General features: G+C 43.0%; 1 protein-coding gene across 1 annotated transcript in view; it reads left to right on the top strand.

Annotated features, from left to right (window-relative positions):
- The first annotated feature begins 2355 nt into the window (after positions 1 to 2355).
- Positions 2356 to 11587, top strand: part of PKP2 (plakophilin 2) — a 91051-nt gene continuing 81819 nt past the window's right edge. Inside the window, exon 1 of the mRNA XM_046013136.1 lies at positions 2356 to 2662. Within this exon, the coding sequence (XP_045869092.1) occupies positions 2440 to 2662 (223 nt within the window). The 5' untranslated portion in view covers positions 2356 to 2439. The remainder of the gene's footprint in view (positions 2663 to 11587) is intronic.

Genomic DNA, 11587 nt, shown 5'->3' with positions numbered 1-11587 from the left:
AGTACTCTTATGAACCTCTTATTTAATCCTGACAGCCACACTTCATGGTAGGTACTTTTATTGCTCCCATTTTACAGGTAAGAGAATTGAGGCTCAATAAATGTAAAGAAACTTGTTGAAGGCTGCACTATTCACAAAGGCAAGATCAGATCTGAACCCAGATCAGATCTGAACCCAGACCACAAAGGGTGAGTGAGGCTTTTAGCCATCTTCCTCCTGTCGAATCACCTGCATATTCCATAACAAGATTTCTACAAGTTCAATATTGGTACCTACCTAAGAAGATAGTGAATTACAACATCAACTTAAAAAAGAAAAAAACCAACTTGAGAGGAAAAAAGTAAACAAAGTTTGGTTCAGTCAAATAAATAAAAATTTTTAAAGATTCTATTTATTTATTTGACAGACAGAGATCACAAGTAGGCAGAGAGGCAGGCAGAGAGAGAGAGAGAGGAGGAAGCAGGCTCCCTGCTGAGCAGAGAGCCCGAGGTGGGACTCGATCCCAGGACCCTGGGATCATGACCTGAGCCGAAGGCAGAGGCTTTAACCCACTGAGCTGCCCAGGTGCCCCTCAAATAAATAAATTTTTAAAAATTCCTCTCTAGTCTCCTGGTGAGGGGTCTAGATAAAGGCAGAGCTGTCCTTGTACATTATGGCTATCCAGGCACAAAATCAAGGATACCTCAGCGGGTCTTATGAAGGCTGGTACTGAAATGTCTTTCAGTGCAGCACTATCAAGGCTGCAAGAAGAGGCCATGAGTAGGGAGAGGGGGAGAGAAAAAGGAGAGGACAGGAACTGAGTCTGATGTTGGAAGTCTCTATCACCACTTCCCCTTCAGTTCACTGATCTTTTCAATTGAATCTCAGCACCAGGGTTGAATGTTTACATCTGGCTGTGGAACTGAACCCTTCACAAGGTATAATCTACTTCAGGTCGGTCCTGCTGTGAGGAATTAAGAACCTCCATCCACAGGACTTCACTTAAGCCTTAGACTTGTGGCCAGCTGAGAAAGACGGACGAACTATCACCACTCTACTGTCTAGGCTTTGGGCCCCTTGATTTCCTCTTCACTCCCTGGAAGCACGTGTACCTGTGCATGGAGTGTGTGTGTAAGGGTAGAAATGTATGCACAGGAGAAGGGGGAAGCTGTGTTCTCCAGCCACTCCAGACCTGAACAAATGGAGTTTTGCAGTAAGTGAGTGATTTGAGGAAAAGTGAACATACAAACCCAAACAATTAAAGGGAAGATTATCTTACTTAATACCAGGGATAGATGTTTTTCTTTCTGCCTCTCAAGTCCAAAGAGGAAAATCAGGACGAGTGACTTGCTGTAAACTTTAAGGTCAAGGACCCTTTCTGTTGAGCTTGGCTCTCAAGTTCTCAGTAGTCAACCGCGCGTGAAACATAATTAATAGCAAGATAAATATAAGTTGTGGAAGATATAATGGAAAGTCAGAGTCCACTTCCATGGGCCCTCTAGAAAAACCCCATCATAAACAGACTTAATCAACGTTAGCAGGGCTGTTAAACAGAATCACCTACTAAAAGCATGCTCTTCGCTAGAGCTCTTATTGGAGTTTCTCTCTGTGGGCGTGTTCGTAAGGGAGTGGGTGAGCAAGAGTGTACTGGGTACAATTTGTGTATTTACAAGAGAAAACAGAAGCTCTGAATGAGGAAGAACATATGTTTCTGGGACTGCATCTGTGCAAAAAGTACATAGCCCCTGAAGTTGTACGGAAAAAAAAAAAAAGTCTTTTACTTCACACACATCATCTTCTTGGCACCTTTCCCTCCTACTGCCCTTTCTGCCTGACCTTTCTCACCCTCAGGTCCAGGAAAACCATGAAATGTTGAATAGTCTGGCAGAGGCTGCCTAACCAGATAAACTGCTCACTCGGGGATCCCACAAGCAAATCTTAGCCCAGGATCATAAGTGACTCTCCAGCGCGCACCTGCCTAGAGGGCGGCTGCTTCTGCAATTAAGCGGAAATCACATCCTCTGCCAGAGCCGCGCGGACGCGGAGCGCTGCAACCAGAGCCGGGCGCGGCCCCGGCGGGCGGAATCCGAGGTGACTCGGTGGGTTTGCGCGGCCCCGGACGGACCGCGCCTCGCACCCATCTTCCCCGCCGGGCGTCGGACCCGCCAGGTGTCTGCGCGCGGCCGGCCCCGCCCCCGCTCCCAGGCCGAGTGCGCTTGCCTGGCCGTAGCCGCGCCCCCTGCCCGGGTGGATAGAGGTGGGGGTGGGGGGGAAATCTGGGCCTCTGCTCTGGAAGCCGCGCTCTCCCCGGCCCGGGCCTCTTACCAGGCGTGGGGGAGGCGGGGCCGGAGGCGGGGCCAGGGCGGCGGGGCGGGGCTCGCGCCAGTGCCCGGGGCTCCGCGGCAGCTTCGTCCGCAGGTCTCCCAGCAGACAAACGGCTTCGTCGCCCCCTCCGGCCCCATGGCAGCCCCCAGCTCCCCGACTGAGTGCGGCTACATCCGTACAGTCCTGGGCCAGCAGATCCTGGGGCAGCTGGACAGCTCCAGCCTGGCTCTGCCCTCTGAGGCCAAGCTGAAGCTGGCGGGGAGCAGCAGCCGCAGCGGCCAGGCGGCCAAGAGCCTGCGGATCCAGGAGCAGGTGCAGCAGACCCTGGCCCGGAAGGGCCGCAGCTTGGTGGGCAACGGTGAGTGGAGCCCAGCCACACCCCGCAACGCCCCCATCCCATCCCTTATCCCTTCCCCTTCCTCATTCTCAGCGCCGCGTTGCTTATACTCGCTGCTTTCTGAGGGTGCGGGACCTGGTGTTCTGCCCACCTGTTGCTCGCGGTCTCTTTGTATGACCTGCCGCGCCTCCAGACTCAGACCCACTTACTTTGGGAAAGCACTCTTCTAAAATAACCTCTTTCTCAGCTTCTTCGTATACGCATCTACATATATTTATATAAATATGAAAGATTTCAATACAAGATTTTCACCCCTTCCATAACACTCTTCTCCCCCAACCCCCACCACTAGAATCGTGGACTTAATCTGGAGGCTCGGGGAGTCTATAAACACTTTGAGATTCTATGCAGAAAACTGGTATGCTCATTTTTTCAGGAGGAAAATGCCCCCAGCTTTTATTAGATTTTTAAGAATCCATACCTCTCTATGAATTTTTTGAAAGAGAAATCCTGAAAGTACTGGCCCTCCCTTTTACAACCTGTAAATTGCGATTGTGGTGCCTCGCCCAGGTATTTCGGGGCGCTCCACCCTGTGTACGGAGCGAGTGGTTAGTCTAGGAAGTGAAAAAAATTGAGTAGGAGGCTTTGGGCCAGAGAACAACTACACCATCCCGCGGAGGAGGAAGGGGACTTTGGCCCCGCCAACAGCAGCCTTGCCTGCCTTGCTAAGGCGAGTGGACGTCCTCTTGGGCATAGCCCTGGTCTCTCCAAAAAAATTAAACTTGGAAGTGAAAGGGGTTCAAAAAACAATAGCACTATATGAGTCATTTATAGGGGAGGTGGAAGGGAAGATGGTAAACCAGCTGCCAAAATTAGAGAACATGATATTATCACTTTCTCCTTTGCTAAAATTCAGATAATCAAAGTAGTAACTCTTTTATTAGTAGTTTGATTTATTTTCATTGTTATAAAAGCATTATAGGCTTATTACAGAAAAGAGAAGAGAAAACTAATTGAACGATTAATTTGGGATATCTGTCTGTTTCCTGCCTTGTTGAACTCTTTCTTGAGGACCTAACTTGGGCAATGGCAAATGTAGAACCAACCCATTAGGGAAAAAACCCAGCATACCCTGGGAGGCTATATTGTTTTCAGTTTGTGAAAGAATCCTAAAGAATCAGGCAGTCAATATTTACTTACTTGAAAGGTAAAGAGAAGATATTTAGTGATCGCAATTAATACAATTCCCTACTGTGTGCCAAGAATTGAACTATGTAGTTTGCATTCATTGTATCAGTAAGTTCTCAAAAAAAAAAAAAAAAAAATTTGTCCTAGGTGTTTTAATCTCCATTTTACAGATGAGGAAACTAAGCAGTTAACACTCAAGTAAGTAGAAGAATTGGTATTAAAACCACCAAGCCTGAATTTTTAAACCACTCATCAGTTACATTGTTAGGTTTTTTGGTTATTAATACAAAATGGGATTATTATTAGACCCTGAGGTCTCCCTGGTCTCTTCTCACTTTCCTCTAAAGTAAAATTGAGGTAGTTCTGTGAGTAGGGAGGTCTAGACAACATTAAACTGCCACAGTACATGGAAAAAAAGAACCTAAATTTGCATTTGAGAGTGTGACAACTGAGGCTAATTTTTGATGAGTGGTGTCATTGCACCCTGTTAATCTTTGCAGATTCAGTGTTAAGCTGAAATCAAACGAGGGCGTTGTGCTTGGGGGACACAGGGGATGCACATTAAATGTTATTTCTTACCCTCTGAAAATGGCTAACCAGAGGAGCAGCCACTATAGTAGACAGCCACTATTCAATGAGTGAGGAAAATCAACAAAAGGAAAGGGATCATCTTGCTGAACATCCACTGTGTGCTTAACACTATTCTAAAATCTTCATATGTTTGCATTTCATTAAATCCTTAAAACAATTGCATAAAAAGAATACATCAGTCTCTCAATATTTGTTGGTTTCTTTGAGCCAAACGTACCATGATCTGTCCTCCCTATAACATGGCAAATTCATATTGCTTGATGACTTCAGGAATTATCAAATGAGTCTGTTCTTCATGCAGGGCACTGTGCAGGGGCTGCATTAAAGACTTGTACTTGCTTTTAGGCAAGAAGTTTAAAGTCTAAGAAGGAAACCACCTCTAAAAAACAGTGTTATCACATAAAAAATAGCAAGCAACCCAAAGACGAGCAGCTAACACATTATGGAGTTTAGAAGTACGAGTTAGACTACTAGCTGAAGGGAATTTTGAAAAGCTTCTTAGAGGAACTGGGATTTTAGATCTCAAAAATTCAGTAGGACTGGAGAGGGGTCGGTGGCTGGAGGAAGACCACTCTAGGAGAGAGTAGCGGGAATATTCCATAGTTCAGAGAATGATGTGGTAGGGACAAATGATGTCTCAGTGCTTCTGCTCGAATGCTTAGGGCAACTTCTTGAATGGTTCTGCCTACTAAGAAACAAAGTGTTTGAAATATTTTGATTACAGCAGGAGCTTCCCTGCAAGCCGAAATACACTCAGCAGCCTACACAGAAGTACAAGTCAGGCAGAGAGATAAGGCCGCTAACAACACCTACTTACTCCAAAGCCTCAGCTTTCTGAGACTTAAAAAGGAAATCGGCTTCAAAGGAATTTAACATTGACATGCCATGAAACAATTACCGAGGGTGGTTCGTGTTTGTTAATTAAAGTTCTTTGGAAAGGCCTGGCGGCTTGTGATGGTTATGAGTATTGTTTTTATTATTTCCGTATAACCATCATGTCTCTAAAGTTGGAAGAGACAAGCAGTTGTTGGAGTAGGGCTGGTCTGGAAAGAATCCTGTATCAACACAAGAAAAGTCTGGGAAGAAAGGGCCCCGGTGTTAACTGCTGTTCGTCCCAGAGCCCTGGAGAATTCTGAATTGTTGACATACCTGCAAGATTGGGGCAACAGATAATCTGCCGAAAACAGAGATGTGATAGATGAGGCTGATTTGTTGATAAATATCCTGCAAGGGCCTTGAATACCTCAGTGTATAGGTGGGTGGTTTTCATTGTAAATGATTCTAACCTTTGTTGCTGTTTTAAACTGTGCTGAGCATTTTAAAGTTGGCTGTAACTCTTGGAAGTGCCGTGTGTGAGGGGGATGGGTTAGAGGGCAGGGGGGTTAGGGGTGTGTAGCAGCATTGTGAAATGAGTGAGTATATTGTAGGGAATTTTAAAGATCACTTTATAAACAAAACAGAGAAGACATTTAAGAACTGCAGGTATTAGCAGATGAAAAAATTTAAAGTGTCCATATCCTATTTATTACACTTTGAACGTACTACTATACTTAATACACAGTTCCCCCAGGTGCCTGAATGGGGAAGAAAGTCCTGTTTAAAATTGTTTTATGGAATACTTGTAAAACACAGTGAACAATATCCTAATAAAATTTGCAGCTTCTTTGGAAATCCATTATAAAAACTTGAACCACGTCATTTACTTAGTTTCCCTGGCCAAGATGTTTTGAGTATCTGTGAACAGAGGAAATTCTGGAGAAGGAACTGAAAATTGGTTAAGGAAGCAAGAAAGGTTATTGTTAATAGGTGTTACTGGGGAGAGTAGTGGGCTGCGGGGGAGCTGTTCGAATCCTGTATGCATTATTTGTTTGCCAAAAAGGAATTCCAGGAATGAAGCAATTCTGGGAGTAAGGTGGCTAGTCCTTCAGAAAGTGGGAGGGATCAGGAGTGGGGGGGGAGGGGGACAAAACAGCCGGATGGTGGGGTGGCAGAGATGTGCCCAGGCTGCTCTGAATGTAGTTATGTCACTAGCGCCACCTGATTTAATGTACCTCTGTGTCTGCCTAATATTGCCCATGGGCTACTTTTTGTTTAATGTCTAGCAGATCAATTGCAGTGAGTACAGAAAAAGTATAGGTTTTTAGTTTAGTTTTGTGTTTGTTTGTTTTTTTTGGTAAGGATTTTATTTATTTGAGAGAGAGCATGAGCATGCACAAGCAGGGGGAGCAGCAGAGGGAGAGGGAGAAGCAGGCTCTCCACTAAGCAGAGAGCCCCATCCGTCCCAGGACCTTGGGATTATGACCTAAGCCAAAGGCAGAAGCTTAACCAACTGAGCCATCCAGGTGTCCCTTGTTTTGTTTTTTAGAAATTCTTCTGATTATACTTAATAAAAGGAAACAGAGTGTTAGCAAAATATGGTTACAAAAACTATATTCCACACCCTTAGAAATAGTGAGAACACATCCTTTATGCATAAGGTCTTGAGTGAGAGTATAGTAGAAATCTTTCAGAATTAGTGAAACTATAACAATGTTTGATTTTGATTATAAAAATTTAATGCTCTATGTGCCACAGATAAAATGCCCTTCAAGAGAAGGCTGTAATTTAGGTTTTTAAAGAGGCTCCTTTAATGTTATCTATGCCCTGTGCTAGGGGTTCCAATGATGGGAACAGAGGGGAATTCATCTGACTTACATATTTGTGGTATTGTTCACATTGGCTCATTCTTCTAAAGTGTTGTTTTGGTTATTGGCTTTAAAACTTATTTTCTCATGTATTAAAATAAGGATATATACATATATGCATTGTTTTATCTTCGGATATAGTTAACTGATTTTATGCTAAAATTGAATTTCTGGTCTGGTCAGTAAAAGCTTTCTTTTTTCTTCTTTTAAAGATTTTATTTATTTGAGAGAGATTGCTGGTGAAGTGGCGGGTAAGAGGGAGAAGCAGACTCCCTGCTGACCAGGGAGCCTGATGCAGGACTAGATCCTGGGACTCCAGGATCATGACCTGAGCCAAAGGCAATCGCTTAACCAACTGAGCCATCCAGGCACCCTGTTTTTTCTTTTCTAAGAAAATAAACATGTTATTGGCACCTATCTATGAATATAATGAAATATAACAAATATGTTGCTAGAACTTCTGGAATATATAAACCAGACTTGATTAATAAGCCCCATAAAAGATCATTTGTTTCCATCTCAGATGATATCCAAGAATTTAAAATTATAGAGTTCTTAGACAAATGCTGGACTCCCAACTATTTTGTGCATGTACACAAATGTATGAAGATGTAAACCATACTTCTTCTGGGGAAGTAAACAGTAGAAGGCAGTGTTGCAAGTGGGAGTAAAAAAAAATGAGGAGAAAATCTTTGTATTAGGGTGAACCGTCTTGCTTGCTTAACTTCTTATGGAAGGAATAACAGAATTTCAGATCCTGTTATAATAGAAATATTTAAAAATCTATTTTATATCTTTTGTGTAATGTCATTAGTGGTGATTGGATATTGAACATAAAAAGAGTTGTTATGTTCTTAAGTGCTTAAAATGAGCTAGGGAACCCAATATGTTGACTTAGATAGAAATGCATATTTTGAAGAAAAAAAGCCTTGAGCATTTGAAAATGCAACTTGCCATTACTATTAGAAGAATCCACATAGTTGGGGCACCTGGGTGGCTCAGTCATTAAGCATCTGCCTTCCGCTCAGGTCATGATCCCAGGGTACTGGGATTGAGCCCCATGGGCTCCTTGCTCAGCGGGAAGCCTGCTTCTCCCTCTCCCACTCCCCCTGCTTGTGTTCCCTCTCTTGCTGTGTCTGTCTCTGTCAAATAAATTTTAAAAATCTTTAAGGAAAAAAGAAGAGGAATCCATATACTTATATTCTTAGAATAATCAGATTTAGACTTAACACTGTTAATCCCATGATCAAAGTACTGAAATCTCTTGATTTCCAGGAGAAAATGTTGCTTATTGGAAGTCTAATAAATTATTCCCACTAAATCTTGAATCTCACTAATACATCCAAAGGATGGGCATAAGGAAGACCACATCAGAATTATTGTATTATTACCTTTGTCTTTGATGGAGGAAAACAAATGGGAACTTTTCTTTTTTTTTCTTTTTTTTTTTTTTTTAAAGATTTATTTATTTGACAGACAGAGACCACAAGTAGGCAGAGAGGCAGGCAGAGAGAGAGAGAGGAGGAAGCAGGCTCCCAGCCAAGCAGAGAGCCCGATGCGGGGCTCGATCCCAGGACCCTGGGATCATGACCTGAGCTGAAGGCAGAGGCTTTAACCCGCTGAGCCACCCAGGCGCCCCCAAATGGGAACTTTTCTTGACAGATAATAGGAACTTACAAACCACCAAAATATTACAGGTTAATACTTAAGGCATACAGATAAGAGAATAACAATAAATATTCGGCATCCAGATGTAGAATCAACCTTGCTAAAAGGAACATATCCTGTCTACTCACTCAAGAAGAAAGAGTCTGCCTACATTAGAGGGAAAGAAATTTTTTCTCCTCTCTATATTCCCAGAATGACAGACACAGTCGAAAATATTTGAACACCTTCCATCCACACCAAGGCAAGAGCAAAATATAGGACTGCCATCCTCCCACTTTGACTCCAGTGTGGTGATCCACAGGATGGATGTGGGCCTGAAGCACTACGTGCACACTGAATTGGTGTAACTAGGATAGGAAATATGCCTACTTAACAATGAACTCGTGAAGTGCTGATGCAGGGCTCTGCTAGAAGCAGTAGTACAAATATGATTTTTTATGTCAGGATGCCTAGAAGATAAGACAAACTCTTCCTGCTTGGATCTGGCCTCACTCTGACTCATTCCTCACCTCACTACTGGAGTAAACTTTCTAAAGTCTCACTGCATCATTTCTTGATTTGAATTCCTTCAGTTCTTTGCTGCTATCAATGTAGTTATTCCACTACGAGTAAAATTCTCATTTAGCATGACATTCCAAGTTCTCCAGGGTGTGATGCCTGCAACTTCTCAAACTTCATCTTATCACCCCTGCTCCTACGCCCCTCCAAACAAACACGTGTGACTTATCTTACTTGGTGTTCCTATTCCTGCCACTCTCATTCCTCCCTTCTCCTGGCCTGGTTAACCTCTTCTCCGCCCCCTCAAAACTCAGTAAAGTGGTGTTGGATAGACACTGTCTCAGAGGGTAGAGAGAGATCTTGAATGCAAGTTAAAGATTTGAGATTTGCAAGTCACAGAAGATGTATCAGTAAGAGAGAAATGTGAAAAATGCAGGGGATTTCTGAAAATACATTTGGAAGATTTGGTGCAAGGAGGATTTTAAAGGAGAAGGGACAGCAGCTCTGAATGAGTTGGGAGGGAAGAGATTAGCCCTGGCATGTCAGAGGGAGGAGGAAGATATAATGACTTGAGACTCATTACAAAAACCTGTAGTGAGTTTTTAAAAGAAAAATAATTAAGTTTGTGAGTTCTGTAAATTCATCTTTTTGACCATTGTGAGTATAATGTGATATTTGTCATTGCAGTTCTAAAGTCATTATCAGATATCTCAGCAAATGAATGGACAGGAATGCCAAAGTAAGGAGACATGTGGCAGGAATTGATAGATTTAGAAATTTCCAGGATGTATCAACGTAGGACTTCATCAGTGTGCTTAAAATTACATATTCTATGACAACATATTCCAGCTACTCAAATGAAATGCATGCTGTAGACATCGGCAGTATATGAGTCCTTTTTAATATGTATTTTTGTGGTTATCTTGAGCAATAATTCGAGGATTATCTCCCACATGCCATAAACAGATCTGTCGGAGGATAACCTGAAGCTGCTTGGGAAGGCTTCTGAAAAATAAGGCCTTCCTTGGGGCACCTGGGTGGCTCAGTGGTTTAACATCTGCCTTTGGCTGGGGCCATGATCCTGGGGTCCTGGGTTCGAGTCCCACATCGGGCTTCCTGTTCACCTGGGAGCCTGCTTCTCCCTCTCCTTCTGGTGCTCCCCCTGCTTGTGCTCTCTCTGTGTCTGTCTCTCTCTGTGTAAAAAATAAAATCTATTTTTAAAAATTGGTGGGAAAAATGAAAATAAGGCCTTCCAGTGGCTGACTGGTATCTGGTGTGAGGGAGAGTAGCCCCAGACTAGTTGCACCGTGGTACATGGCACATGTGGCCCATCGTGTGAGGAGAGTGGTTCTGTCCCTGGCATATTCACCTTCCCACTATTTCCCCAGTTCCGATTCCTGGAATATCAGCTTTGTAAGAAAGTCCCAGCTCGGCCTTTCCAACCGTGTACCCAATATGCCAGTTGTTTCTCATAGTCAATGACATAAGTTGTGTTACCTGGTCACAATAAGCAGCATTGCACAGTTTTTGTTAATTTGTCAATCAGGCAGAGCATGAATAGACTTCAACCTACTTTGAAATATATCTTTGCCATGGTCTTTAAACCAAATTTCATTCATTTTCCAGCCTCAGCAAGTAGTCACCTGAGTTCTACACCTATACATGCTGTAGAATTGTGGTTTTCACAAATATCTTGCCGTTTTTCTTAGAAAGTAAGAACAGAAGATAAAAGAAGTTGTTGTTGTTTTTAATGTAAATCCAGGGAAATAAACCTTGTGTCAGAGGCACACACAGGCAAAGAAAAATCCTGAGCTCGTTCCTGAGTCCTGTTGTATGGTTCTTGATGGGTTCTAATGTAATTCATGTTTTAAGCTACTACTTTTGTTAGTAAGTGACTTTAAGGAGCCATTTAAATGTGAATTTCCCTATACAGATTTCTCCCAATAGGTTTCAGGATGCCCTTTCTCACCTGTAATAACATACCCCCAATTTTACTCTTAAGGAAGGAGTTAAATCTTTTTAAGGTATGTGAAGAAAGAGAACTACTATTCCCAGAGGTTGCTGCAGAAAGGCCAAATAAAAGAAGATGATAGCTCTTAGACTTCTGGGCTCTCTTCCCACCAAAAGACCATTGTCAGCCTACACTGTGAAGGCAACGTCTTGTGACCAGCAGCACAATTAAGTGTAGCATTTAAATCAATATCAGCAGTGTTTGCCTGCTGATGTCTATGTATACATGTAACCATACCTGTTTTCATGGGAATTTCTTCTCTTTCCAGCTCTACACATTCTCATCTTAGAGCCTAGGGTGAACCCT

This window comes from Meles meles, chromosome 7 (genome assembly GCF_922984935.1).
Source record: "Meles meles chromosome 7, mMelMel3.1 paternal haplotype, whole genome shotgun sequence".
Classification (NCBI taxonomy): Eukaryota; Metazoa; Chordata; class Mammalia; order Carnivora; family Mustelidae; genus Meles; species Meles meles.
The sequence above is the reverse complement of the archived record's forward strand: the minus strand, read 5'-3'. Positions and strand labels throughout refer to the sequence as shown.